Source organism: Pelodiscus sinensis, chromosome 1 (assembly GCF_052426305.1).
Source record: "Pelodiscus sinensis isolate ZL-2025 chromosome 1, ASM5242630v1, whole genome shotgun sequence".
Taxonomy (NCBI): domain Eukaryota; kingdom Metazoa; phylum Chordata; order Testudines; family Trionychidae; genus Pelodiscus; species Pelodiscus sinensis.
Genome location: NC_143052.1, coordinates 114,504,108 through 114,518,769, shown reverse-complemented (window position 1 = coordinate 114,518,769; position 14,662 = coordinate 114,504,108). Strand labels below are relative to the sequence as shown.

At 41.1% G+C, this 14,662-nt stretch overlaps 1 protein-coding gene across 3 annotated transcripts in view; it reads left to right on the top strand.

The window, feature by feature from the left end:
* The window catches only part of SLC15A5 (solute carrier family 15 member 5), a 58,457-nt gene extending 45,248 nt beyond the window's left edge, over positions 1-13,209 (top strand). For all 3 annotated transcript variants that reach the window (XM_075919730.2, XM_075919731.2, XM_006130325.5), the window contains 2 exons: positions 11,041-11,149; positions 12,743-13,209. In XM_075919730.2, coding sequence (XP_075775845.2) covers positions 11,041-11,149; positions 12,743-12,890 — 257 coding nt within the window. In that variant the 3' untranslated portion in view covers positions 12,891-13,209. The remainder of the gene's footprint in view (positions 1-11,040; positions 11,150-12,742) is intronic.
* Positions 13,210-14,662: the final 1,453 nt, after the last annotated feature.

The window sequence follows — 14,662 nt, the reverse complement described above, 5'->3', positions numbered from 1 at the left end:
TGAGATGAGTTTTCTAATCCTATTGACTATTGATTTGGAGAAGCATGTAAAAGCATAAGAGTGGCTGCCAACGTTTATTGATTTACTTTCACAATTAAGATCGTCTCAAGATAGGAAATAACCTGCTGCTGTATTCATCAAATTTTAATGAGTTGTCTTACTTTTGATAGATGGAGTAATTAGAGAATGACATCTGTGAGGAGCCTCATGCTTTCTATTCTGAAACTATGGGCAATAAGTTAGCGATTAAGCACCCTTTATGCCCCTGAACTTTCAATACATTTACTTGGGAATCATCTGAACCACCAGCATGTGAGTTCAATGCTTTACAAAAGATGCAGTAGAATACATGGCTGGTATGTTATACCAGGGTGTTGAGATTAAGAACAAAGAAAATGGGTTGAGATTTGCAAAACCAACAGGGCGATTTAGATACACATCTTCTACTGAAATTCAGAAGCATGTGGTTAAATTCCTTGCCCCCAGCACCATATCTTACTCTGCAAATAGTCATTGACCTCAATGGGTGCATCAATGGTGCAAGGTACAAATGCAGTTTGAGTAAAGGTGGCAGAGTCTCATCCTTAGTCAGTGATGAAAAGTTGATGCTGCAGGCAACATAAGGGTGAAATTGAACTTCAACTCTAAGTTGAAACCAAGCTCTAGCTAAACCTTTCTTTTCAACTTAACATATTTCCTTGGTCTTTCACTCTTCACATACTTCCAGCTGCTAACAGAACCCTACATGTGAAGACTTTGGGTACGACTAGACTGCAGGGGGGTTTTGGGATAACAGAAGTATCCCAAAAAAACTCTACTATGTCCAGGGAACGCGTTTGCTCTTCCGCTTTTTTTTTTGGTTTGGTTGGTTTTTTTGGGGTTTTTTTTTTTTTTTTTTTTTTTTTTTTTGAAGAGCAAACGCACTCTTTCGGAAGCCCCTGTATTTCTCGTTCTATGAGGAAGACGGGGCCTTCTGAAAGAGGGTTTTTCCTGACATTTGGCCTAGTCTAGACGGCCCAAATGTTGGAAAAGCCTCTTCCAACACAAGAATCGGAAATGGGTACACAAAATGTGGCGTGCATTTTGCGTACATTTTTCCAGCAAAAACTTGTAGACTAGCTGTACCCCTTGTGTCAAGATATTGTCATATTATCTGCATCCCACTTACAAAAATCCCCGTATTCCCCATGACATTGCCAAGCCAATTCTATACATTCAGCCACCTGAAAGTATTTATTATAAAACTGATCTTCCATGTACTCTTCTGAATTGGTCATGATAGGAATCTAGCGCACAGTTCTTAAATATGAATTTTGTTCATGTACCCTTGTTAGATACAGTTAATACAGGGGTGGGCAAAAGCCTCACAGTGGGCTGGAGCCGGCCCACCTAGGGCTTTGATCTGGCCCGCAATCCAGTTCCAGGCCCCACTGCTAGCAAGCAGCTTCGGAGCAGGAGAGGGATTTGAGCCCTTCTAACTTCTTCTATTTAAAGGGCTCTCATGCCTAGCAGCCGCAAGGAAGACACAATCCCTTTAAAAAGAAGCAGTTGAAAGGGCCCCCCTTCAAAAATTATTGCCCACCCCTAAGTTAATCTGTAGGACTTCTCTATTTTACAATTACCTTTAAAGCACCAGGAATTGTTTAGAGCAAAGGGAACGGGCATCTTTTGTTTACATGTCCAAAATAGTTCACCATGTTCAAAGCAATCAGTATTACATATTGCTTGACGTCCATAAATTTGATCATTCCCATCTTTCAATAAGCCACCTTTTGCTACTGGTACTGACTGTAGAACAATATACAGTTGTACTTAAAATAGCTGCCAATTTTCAGAGCATCTCAGATTGAACCTACGTCTCCAATAGATTTTATCCTGGGAAACGGTGCAGCTAAAAAGATTGTGTAACACTGAAAAAAGCATGTGTCAGAAAATATTAACTGAAGTTTCCAAGATCTGGATGTATAAGTAGTTGACATCTTGCTCTGCTTCACTCCTGTAGTGAAGTTTCTCTTATATTTCCTTAACACTTAACAGGATCGAATTTTATTTTGAGAGTTTCATCTAGTAATGGATAAGTATTAAAATGTTTAGCTCAACAAGTCACTTAGAAGTCTTCAAGCAGAAGTGCTAATGGGCATCATAGTTGAGGTCACAGCTCGTCAAAAATCCCAATAAAGCACATATCCTTTTGAAATGTTGATTTGATTTAAATCAGTATTTTCCCAGAACATATCAACTTTGTCAACATTTTCAGTATTAAAATTAGCAAAATGACTTTTTATTGGAAAAGTTGAATTATTTTGTTTTGTTGAGGAGAAATATTTAATTTCTATCATTTTGATGTTTGTTATAATTACATATAACATATATAAGTCAAAATGCTCAGTCGTGCCTTGTCACAATATGTCATTTATATATTTTGTTATGCTAAATATAATAGGAAATTACCAATTTTAAAAAATGAAATAAAAGTCAAAATTTAAACAATTTTTAACATCTTACTTTGACCCAACAAATATTTAGAGCAATTTTTGATTCACAGATAATTTTGCAATTTCACCTTTTTGTTCCAGTTCAGAACAAAACTATTTTGAATTGTCAGAAGTTTCCAAGGAAATTAAATTCTGAGTTTCAACCAGATGTTGTTGAGATTTCCAAAGGCAACATCCAGCTCTTTCCTTTTTAATGGGAGCTGTATGGCAAAAACTCCTAGTCAACTTTGCAAAACCTCAACCCATTATTGCCTGCCTGTGAGTGAACACAGGACTGATGACAGTTAGTGAATGTGACTTTCCATTAAGAAGGATTATTTCAAAAGTGATTCCGTGGTAGTCCAAACTCATCAGGTTTGGAGTCTGGTCTGTGTAAGCCCCTCAAAAGACTGATTCTTATCCAAAACTTGTGAGTCTACAAACCTGTAACGAGAATCAAGTGGACTGTTTTTTTTCTTAAATGGCATTGTCCCATTCTTCCAGTGTGAACACTTTGATCATTCATTTCATTTTCATGTGACTGATATATTTTTAGGTCCTCAAAAGTTCCATTCTAAAAATGAGAGGAGATTCCTGTGAGGTTCTTTTGTCTTGACCTTCACAAGAATCAGTTAGCCCATTCCTGGAATGATACTGTGATTTGACTGTAACATTTATGAATTCTGTGTGAGACTGTGAACCTTATGTATCTGTGTCAGTCTGCAAACAACATGTTGAAAGTGCAGCTTTTTGCCTTCTGCATGTTCTCTTTACTTCTGTTGGGTTGAAATTTTAAAGGATGATAGCAAAAGAATTACAGTAGATAGGCTACTTGAGAATCAACTCCGATCATTGGAAATCATTTCATGGTGTTCAAGATTAGTCGTTGCCCTAAAGAGGTGGTAATTAATTAAGTTATCTGTCAGGGGTTTGTGCTTATTTGGGGAGGCTGGCAACGGTATCGCCTGACACAGGGGAACTGGAGGGTCTAAAAGGACGCAAGCCATTCTGCTCAGGGTCCTTTTTCTACAGTCCATGAAGAAGGAGCCTTGTATGTAACATCTAATGAAGTAGGAAACACCCTGCCTGATGGAATCCAGTTGATTCCCCAAGGCCTCACAAGGGAATGGTGAGCTTAATAATAAAGGATATTGAGGTTTAATATTATTGTCTTACATGTTTTGTCCTGTCCTGTGCTTTACATGATTAAGTATAAAAGAGCATAAAGATGTTGTTAGACTACTCAAAGTCTGTGTGTTGACTGTTTGACAACTACTTCATGCCCAGTAATAAAGCAAAAGCTTCATATCCTGTGGGTGAAGTTTTTGTGAAAGGACTGTGTTTAATTACTGGGAAGTCTCCAGGGTGAGCAGTGTGCCCAGAATGGACAAGTGAATGAGGGGTTCTGACTCTCAGAAAGGGGTGTCAGATAGAAAGCTGATACCCTGGGAGTTTGTTTAGTGGATCCTGAGTTTTGCACAGTGGCTGGACTGTGTTCAAGCTGCCAGGGGCTTAATGTTCTTTAGAGGATCCAGAGACTTGGATTGTCCTCACAACAGTCCTAATGTTGACTCCTCACTAGCATCTGTGACAGACACACAACTTTTACATACCACGTAACCATTTCTGTATCCCTATTATATAACCTGTCTCATCAGAGCTTTTATGAATGCTGCAATACTTGCTACTTCCTTCAGCCAACTTTTGATTCTGAGCCCTGAATCAACCTAGGCTTGTTTGTGAAAGTTCAGCTCTTTTGAATTTAATAAATTGCTCCACCTATATGTTGATGCCTTTTGTGGCAATGGTGTCAGACATGATGCCATTTTTCCAAATTATTCCATTACTTTCATATGATTAAATTGTCTGTATTAGGCTATGTTACTCTCCTATCACTTATGATTACCTTTCTTGGTGCTTATGTTGTATTGCTACTGGTGGCACAAGTAAAGTAGTTCTTGTTGCTTTAGAAACCTACAGTGTTGTATACTATCGACCCTCTCACCTGATCAGGGAGGGTCAATAATTTTGGGGTTAAATGGTCACAGAAAAAATAATGGCAGTTACTGGAGATGTAATAGGAAATAGGTGGATATAAATAATTGTGTTGATATGCTTTTATTATAGTTAGTAGCCTGTTGTATTGGCGTGAAACCTAGGCCTTCTCTATGATTACTGGGAGATTGATGATGCAGAGATCGATCTCCCCAAGGTTGATTTAGTGGGTCTAGTAAAGACCCACTAAATCAACTGCTGATCATGCTCCCTTCAACTCCAGTATTCCACTAGGGTTGTGAGGAATAAAAGGAGTTTCTCCCATCAAAAAATGCCATGTACATCAACTCCAGCTACACTATTCTCAGAGCTGAAGTTGTGTACCTTAGTTTGACTTTGTACCATAATGTAGACCTGGCCTAGTGCAACAGTCTTGGTTTTAATCAAGCCAAGGTGGCCCAGGAGAGTGGGGGAAGGGAGTTAGCTAAAATCATATAGATCTGAGGACTTCCCCAGGTTACAACTTATGCCTTCTCTTGTGCAAGTAAACAGCTGACCACAAGTTATACAAATTACAGGAGACTCAGGGGTCATCTGCAATATGTTAACTGGGCAGTTTGACTCCAGCGATGTACAGGAATTAAGGAAATATTGATGCAACATATTAATATTATAAGCAGACAATTAAGGAAGTCCATAATGCCACATATGGATAATGGACAGGTATTAATCTTGTTATGTTCATGGAAGATGATCAGATATGGGTCGCTTAAAGACAGATTGTAAAAGATTTAGTCTTCTACTTTAAATCTGGGAATCACTGAGTCCTTGAGACTTTGTAAACTGACTCAGGACCGACTCTCCACTTACTTTTCCTTCCATCTTTGCTTCGAATGGCCTTGTGATGGAGAGTAGAAGACTCAACACACCCCTGCTGTAGATCTCTTGGTCCTATCAGACCCCACACCAGGAAAGAGCAGTAGAGGTGAGTCCTCGGGCTGCCTAAGAGCTGCTGGACAGAATAGAATCCGTTGCTAGCTGGAGCCTGGGGAGCAAGAAAGGCGATCCTGGCTAGCTACAGGGCTTGACAGTGCAGTTGCTGTCAGGAGCCAGGAAAGCAAGGAAGGTGTCCCTGGCTGGCTGCAGGACATAAGCAGGACTTCAACCTTGAGGTGAAGGTGCTGAATCTGCAGGCAAGTGGCCTATGGAACAGTAGTAGCAGCAACCAAGTAAAAAGGGACATAACATATGGCTGCTATTTGTAGGGCTTCTGGGTTGGGACCTGGAATAGTGAGTGGGCACAGGTCAATTCCCACCAACCACTCCTAAAATGGCTATATAGGTCCAGAGCAGGGGCTGAAGACCTGAAGAGAGACTTTTTTGGACTTTGCTACCTCCTCTTTTCCCTTTTTCCCGCCCAAAAGGGGAGTGAACTGTAAAGAGTGACTCAGCTGGAGAGCAGGGATCAACTGAGGCATGCCAGATGGAAAAAGTCTCCAGGCAGGAAGCCCAGAAGGCATTGCTCCATTCTAGAGTAAGGACTGTTTGAGAGCTTAGCCCAGAAGGGTCTGAGGACTAAGCCCTGGAGGATCTACAAAAAGAGACCAACTGAGAGTACTGTGCTAGGCCCCCAGAAGAGGTTTGTTTTGTTCACATTTGGACTCTGTGAGACTCTGCTGGGGGCCTGAGTTGCCAAAGATCCACTGAGAAGGCTAGTAGCTAGTAGAAGGCATTGTGAGCAATGTAGAGGTAAAAGATAACAGACATGCACATATCCAGTAGAGGGTGCTCACAAGAATCGAGAACCCCATCACAGGTCTCCACAATGTAAGACTGTAAGTATGAACAATGCAGGAAACCACTTTATTTACTTATTCTCCTTAAAGACAACGCTTATGAGAATGACACCAGAAGTCAGAACCAATTAGCCAATACTGATATCAGCTACACCCTCATCCCTCAAAAAGTTAAGTTCCATGATGAAGTAAGGATATTCTATATCGACTAATTGGCTAATCGAATAGTCTATGCATTTTGCATCAACTATTCGAATAGGCGATAGGCCGATTCCGCCTTTGACTTCAAAGGTGAAAGCACAGTGTGGAGCCTGGGACTCCAGCTGATCCTGGGCTCCATGCAGCATTGCCTCTTTGAAACACCACGTGCAGCCAACGGTCAGAGGGGCAGTCCCCATCTTATCCTGGGCTCCATGCGGCGCTGCCTCTTTGAAATACTGCGTGCAGCTTGGGGACATTCTAGCTGGCCCTGGGCTGCATGTGGTGTTTCAAAGTGGCCCCTTCTCTCCCTCCTACCTTCCCCCCAGCTACCTCTTTCCAATAGAGGCAGCGGGGGGGGGGGAAGTGACTATTCGACTAGCATTTGCTTATCGAATAGTTGACTAGTCCTTCACATCCCTATGATGAAGGGTGCTAAAAATAATATCTCAACAACATCTGATGCAAGGAAGGAAACCACCTTGAACTGGTTGTTTTTAAACCAGCTGAACCTGGATTAGGTTCTGAAATCCAGCCCTTGTTCTGTAACACCGAAGCAGGATGACACTTGAATTGTGATGTTGTAGGGCTACATTCAACAAGGTGTGTTATGTGGATGTTATGCTACTCATGCTTTATCATCTTACCACCACTCAGGTTTACTGAAACAAAAGCCTAAACTATTTTGCATTCTGCGATCTGTAGTTCAGTGGTACCCATGCTCTTCTGAAGTGGTTCAGAACATACTGAATTAGATTCAATGAAAGGATAAAATTTGTAAATTACCCCACTGAGCATGGAAGATGTTGATCCAACTGCTTAAACCTTTTTTGGATCATGCTCCATACTGCTAACGTAGGATATTTTTTTATTGGCACAGTTGATCAGCTATCAGTCACGTGGAGTCTAGGCTACATTAATCACATTTTAACTTATCGAAGGAGGATGGTATGAATATGATGGTATGAATATGATAAAATAAGACTTCTTTAAATCTGAAGAATGGAAACAGATGACGGGTGTCAGTGATATTTTTGGTGCAAGCTGGAAAACTGATCTCTCTTGGATCTTTTACCTCTCCTGACATTTTAATGGAAGAGGTACAAAACTAAGCCTTCCTCCCTTGCTAATCATTTCAGAAAAAAATGTATCTAAAAGTAGTAATGCAAATATGTAAAGGAGGAGGGAGGGTCAGAAGGGAGTAAATAAGTCCAGATTGCCTCTTTCTGTTAATATCTGAGGTACCAATATTGTCACTTGAATTCTAATTTGCCTGTGTGATTAGCACCAAACTATGATATTGCCAAAAGATGTTTTGTAGTCCAGATGGCAGTGTCCACTCATACCTGTGTAAACCAACAAGGATTGGAGCCAGCATGTAATGTATCTTAGATTGGGGAGAAGCATTAATTATATCCTCTCACTTGATTAATTGATTAAGCTTGCATTGTTATTGCTTTCCTATTGTACTACTGTCTGAAGACCCCACTTAAGATCTGGGCCCCATTGTCCAAACAAAGAGCAGAGAAGGAGCATGAGGGAAAACAAACTCAGAGAGAAGTGACTTATCGAAAGGTACATAGAAGGTCAGTGGCACAGCATGGAATAGGAGCCAGGGCTCTTGATTTCCAGTCCAGGGGCTTATCCACTGGCGCATGCTGCTTGTCATAAGAGATGAAAAGAGATCTTCCATCTCCAATAGTATTAATTTAGTGCCCTTTGCAAAACTTAGTCTCAGGGACTGGTCTCTTGGAAGTCAAAAACTCCACAACGCACAGGAGTGGAGCTAAATTCATTTTTCTTATAATTCAGTAATATTTTAATGACATGTTTTCTGTTTGGATTCCCTTGTGAACTCAGTTCCATTACAAAGCTCCTGCTGCTCACATAGTTAGACCAATAGATGTAAATAATCCAACAGACAGTGTGAACTCTGCTTTGACAAGCTGTAGTACAGAACCCCATGCTTGCTTTTCCTTTCATCAGACACACACACTCTCTCTCTCTCTCTCCTTCCTTCTTTTCTCGGCCACTGGGGGATGTAAAATGAAAAACTGCCTGATTGTGAATTATGACAGTAAAAGTTTATAAGCTACTAAACTGAAGTTATGGTACCTGGGAGGTCAGTCAACTGGCAATGTTAAATGATACGTTTTAAAACTAGTTCAGAGATAATACCACAAAGGGAACCACACATGCAGAGGTGAGGTAGTGCTGTTCTCTGACAGGCAAAGAGACATCACTGTGCAGAACAAAGTCTGGAAGAGGATGAGGGGAAACTATGGTACCGATTACAGTTGATCCTTATTGATCCAGAGAGATCTAAAGGGTACTGCTTACATGTGAAGAGAGATGTTTACAATGATGAGGTCGGGATGAAAGAGTATTAGAAAGAAAGAAGACAAGCAGAGATCCTTCTTTCATTCCTTTGACTGGTCACTCTAACTGAAATTGTTCCTTTCTCCTCCACACTTTAATTCAGTAAAGTAGGTCTTGCGAACTGAGCTACGAATGCCAGCAGACAGCTTAGGTTGATGAAGGCTGTTAATTTTGCAGTGGCACAACTGCAAAAAAGAAAACTTTATATTTCTCCTTCCCCTTTTAGCAAACACTTATGAGGGGAGCTGATTTTTTAATACTAGAGAACTTTATATTAGAATTTTTTTTCTTGGCCATAAACAGGCTGTGTTCCCCATTAGAATAAGGACATGATACTGCCTTGTAGTGTTTTTGCTCTGATATTTTAGCTCCTCTGACACTCTATGCTTTCAGTTCAGTTTTGTGTGTAAACCATGTATGATCATCCTTCTAGAACGAACTGCTAGAAATCCAGTCAAACTTAATGTCTGGCTGCCTTCTGTGAAACCCAGTCTCCTCTGTTACCAAGTACCTCAGCAAACCTGCTCCTGCAATTGTGATGTGCCCAGCATATATGACAGGCAGGGGGAAACTTAAAGTATTGCAGTTATGACCCAAAACACCTCAAGAACTTGGTGTATGCACATATGTCATTGACCTTTACTTCATGGAGTTTGAAGGGCTGAAATTTGTCATAGACTCTGTAATACTGAAAGGCCAACAGGTTTGTGTTTTTAGATTATTTACAAATAGATAATGTATACAGCATGAAGAGGGCCAGAAAGTCCTAACTGTTGCAGATCCATTGCCTTTTGTTGCTTAACACACTGGCCAAAATTTCCTGGGTTGTTTGTTTTTTTGAGACTGGTGAATGGTGCAGCTGCCAGACCTGAAGACTGAAGACGTGCTGAGTGACTTTACCTTCTCAGAGTACCACATTGCTTCTCACAGAAAAAGTTTGGGAGAAAATGTGTATTTGTTCCAAGCATTCCGTGGGGGTAGTGGAAGAGACTGGGACTTGCTGGATGAGAATATTGGATTGCTGAGCTGGCAGGGTTGCAGATGGCTGGGTAGACAGATTGGGACTGGGAGCCAGTAAGTAGGAGGGAGACTGAGATAGAATGAGGAGCTACCAAGATACTCAGACTGGCTGGGCAAGGAGATCAGGACTAGGAACCAACGTGGAGGGGAAAGAGGAAAGGTGCATTTGGCAAGAAATTGTTGTTGCAAGGAGAACTGAGAGTTGCTTGACAGTGAACCTGAGACAGTGAGCAAGAGTTAGGGGACACTGAGACTGAATAAAGTGTTCAGGGAGGAGGATGGGGACTAGGAGCCCAGTAGGACCGGAATGAAGGAATGGCTAGAGGCCATGGTGAGGGAAGAGACAGCTTTGATGAAGAGCTGAAAGTGGTGGGTGTGGCTCTGAGAGTGGCTGGATAAGGCGATTGGACTGGAGGGAGAGGTAGACATGGGCAGGAGCAGCTTGAGGAGAGCAGCCGGCAATTGGCGCCTTAGGCAGAATGCGCGATTGGCACCCCCACCTCCATAGCCCTCAATGGCATGACGTCATCATTGGGCGCTGCGTTAAATGTGGCGCCCTAGGCAACTGCCGAGGTTGCCTACATCCACGGGCCGTCCCGAGTGGGATTAGGATAAGTCTGAGGAGTGAAAAGTGGAAGAAAGTAATTTTTGACTCTGAGATGCAAGGCTTAATGGTGTTGTGAATAAGTCCTGTGGGCACCTATTGCTCAATGAGGAAGAAAGAAAATGCTGAATAGCTTCTGACAAAAGGAGCACCATTCATTCTGTGCATTCAGCAAGTGTCCTGTGGAAAAAATAGTATGCAAACATGTCATTAAAGAATGCATCGTAATGCATATACACAAGGGTTTTATTAAAGGTTGTATGGATAACCTGAATTTTGCTATTCCCATTTTCAAATACTTGACTTTGCCACCTTAATAATGTTCTCTGAAGGCAGATGCTTTGTGTGTGATACAAGCATATAGAAGATGATCAGGGGAAGAATAGACCAAAGTTCAGGGTATCAACTAGACACCCAGGTAATGAGGTTGTATAAATATCTATGATAGACCTCAAAGCCCACATAGCTGTAGGATCTGGGTGTTCTTGCACAAGCTTATATTTCAGTAACTTACATGTGTCCTACCTCTTAAGCAGCTGAATAGACTAACTGCTTCAAATATTTGCTTCAATAGGCCATTGGTTCCCAAACTTCCTAAATGAGGGTAACTTGGAGAGATTCTTTTTCTTCTTGGCTTCATTAATGGTGATGAACACCTTGGGGTTCTGGATCATTTCACATAGGTAAGTACCAGAAAATGAGGGTCTGACATTTCACTAGTTTGTGCAGGATTTCTCATTAAAATTAAAAGGGCACCTTACAACAAAGCCATGCTAGATGAGCAGCCTAAACGTAGTTCATCGGATTACCATGCACAGAGTCAAGTTCAGGATTTTCTCTCTTTCCCCCTTGTGGAGAGACAGGACTTGAAGCTACTTTGACTGTGATAAGATTAAAAATGAAAGGCACATTATTTGTAAAGGGGCCTAAAATTCTGTGATGAATGCAAACACTGAAGATGGAAGGGAACTGTGTAGGTGAATATAACTATAGTGAGATGGAATAGAGCAAAAGAATGCATAAGGAATGTTCCCTGCTTCTCACCTGTATACTGATGTCAACTAGACTCCCTGGTGGGAGATGGTGGAATGACTCAAAGTCACTCAAATGCACAGGGGCAGATGACCGTTTTGTGGGGCCCCGGGCAGCATAATTCCGCGGGGCCCCCCCCCTTGCCACGGCGCATGCGCAGCGGCGCCACGGAGCATGCGCGGGGCTTTCTGAAGCGCGGGGCCCGTTCGCCCTGCCCTATATCCGCCCCTGCAAATGCAGGAAGCAATTCTACATTTTCAGTAGGCCATAGATATTTATATAATCTTCAGTTCCCAAACAGTGACCTAGAGGACCACCAATAATGTTTGCAAAGCCTTCTGGGGACATGGTGCTGTCTCTACCTCCTTGTTTCCAGCTGCTGAACGGCATTATCATCCAAAAATACAATAGATACATAACTAACATTTCCCTGTAACCAACAGTTGTCATGGGGATGCTTTTCAGCCACTCACAGAAGGACAAGTATCCCACACCACTGCAAAAGAGAGAGGCCCAACAGAATGAACTTTCTATTAAAATGTGATTCATACTAAGAAAAATATAGAAAACTCTTGAGATGAGTTGGACTTTGCTAACTCTAATTTCTTCTGCTGGAAGGCTGGTAAAAGGGCACTAGGTATTCTTCAAGTGAATACCAGCAAGGGAAATGTGCTTCTTGTAACTTGGCTTGATTAAAAATCTGACATTATTTTATTACAGATTTCCTCTAGCTTTGCAACACCATACTGGCCTCTTGAAAACATAAAAATGCATATCTAATCCAAATTTGAATTTATACCAAGAGGGAGAAATGTCTAGTTGCTAATCAAGAAGACGAGCCCTGGATTCTAAATTTGATTCTGATTCTTGCGATAGCAAAATTTCTCCTCTGTGTACCTCATTGTCTCCCATATAAAATATATCATTATCCACACGTTCAGTAAAGTGCTTTGAGACCCATTGCTGTGCAAACTATTCATAAAGTAGTCTACTTTTCCTAAGTGTTAATTTCTTTCATGCCCGCTCCTTTAAATTATCAAGACTATTGACTACTATCTAGTTTTTCAACATCACTTTTCATCAGTAGGTCGCAAAGGAGTTCAGTACTATTATCTCCATTTTACAGACGAGGGAAGCTGAGACACAGGGAGAGCAGTGACTAACTCAAGGTCACTCAGCAAAATCACAGCAGAGCAAATCCTTAAAAACAGGGTCTGTATCTGCTTTATTTTTTTTATTTGCAGATACAGCAATCTGGATCAAGAATATGACCAAGGGTTCAGAGGAAACACCTTTGAAAAGAAGCTTCTGAAGCATGAAAAGCATCCCAAATTTTATGACAGTGTCCTAGAATATTCTTCCACTTTATCTCCTTTGCAGACAGCCTTATAAATTTTTACCTTTAATTGACAGAACTGGCATTAGAGTGCAGTCTACCTGATTTCATGCAGTCAGTCATCTGGTATGTTTTAATGAAGCTGACTATGCATTTATGAAAGGCTTTAGCACAAATATTCATTTGCTGTTATTTTTACCAAGTACCCCAAACCATTACTAATGTAGGGCCTGTCCCCGTAGCTGCTCTAGCCACTTAACTCTGGTTGCTGTCAATGAGAGCTCCATGAGCAGAGCCTTTTAAAGAGTGAGAGGAAACATATAATGTGTTAACGTATGTATTTAATTATGACTTAAATGAATAAAGTCACTTTGAAATTTCTTTATCCAATCGTTGTCATATTTATATATAAACCATTTTACTTTGTTTGGAGACAGTGTTGCCTATTAGAGCAGTGGACTGGACTCAGGAGATTTGTTGTGCTATTTCCAGTTCTGCCAACAACCGGCAAGATGACCTTGGACAAGTTGTTTCACACCTCTGGACCTTGATTTCCCTCTCTGTAAAATGGGGATAATACTGGCCTCTTTTGTAAAGCACTTTGAAAGCCACTAATGAAAAACACTCTGTGGGAGAGTTAGGTGGGACTATTGTCATTATTTAAATAACAATTGTAAATTGTTCATTAAACTCATGTACAGAAACCACTTTACTCATTACCTCTGGAAACTGCAGCTGTTTAACAACCTCACCTGGCAGTAGAGTTTTTAAATGTAAGAATACTATAAAAAAAAAACCTGCAGTTAGGAAAATAACTCCCTATTTTGGAATTTGACATGTTGTCACTGGGGCCACTAATCATTCTCTTGTCAGCAGTGTCAGGAGATTTTAATGACTACAAGTAGGTGAGACTCTTTTAAAATCTCACAGGGAATATGGAACAGTTACGTTCACAGTTCTTTTCCCTAACACTATGTGAAGGGTAGATTTGCTAGATAGGGTACAGCTCCACAGGGAGAAAAAACAAAAAACCCAAAGCAGTGATTCCGAGAGCCCCAGTTAACTGATTTGGGATTGTAGAATGGGGTAAAATTAGCTTTGCAATCATTCAAGCTTGGGCTGGAGGTTGGGGTCTGAAGTCCTGTGGAGGTGGGGGCTTCGAACCTAAAGCTGAACATGTACACAGCAACTTTTAACTGTAGTGACATCCCAAATCAGTTGACCTGATCTCTGAGATTTGCTACTGCAACATCATTTTTTTCTGTGTACCTACAGTGGTTTTGAGAGAAGAGAATTGCCATCTGAAGATGTGACAGGTTCTTTCTTAATAAGGCTTGTATCCAAATACTGACCAGACCTATCATTGTTTGGCTTGTGAGATCTGATTTAATCCCTCAGAAAATCTACAATGTTGTCAACCCTCAAGATGTTTTATGTATTATTTTTGTTACAGTAAGAGCCTACTAGCCACACCAGGGACCCCATCATGCTAGAGAAAAGAACAAAAAGATGGTCCCTGACTCCCAAAGGGTATGTCTACACAGAAAAGTTATTTCAAAATAACAGCCCTTATTTCAAAAAAACTTTCCTAGGGTCTACACAGCCAAACCGCTATTTAGAAATAAATTCAAAATAGCAGCGTGCTTATTTCGAATTTGGTAAGCCTCATTCTAATGGGGAATAATGCCAAATTTGAAATAGCTATTTCAAAATAAGTGCTGTGTAGACAAAGACCACATGCGAACCCAGGAGCAGGTTTGCATGAAAATCAAGTTGGTCCAGCGAGACCCTGAGCTTTCCCTTCCCCTTGCTTCCCCCTTCCAGCTCC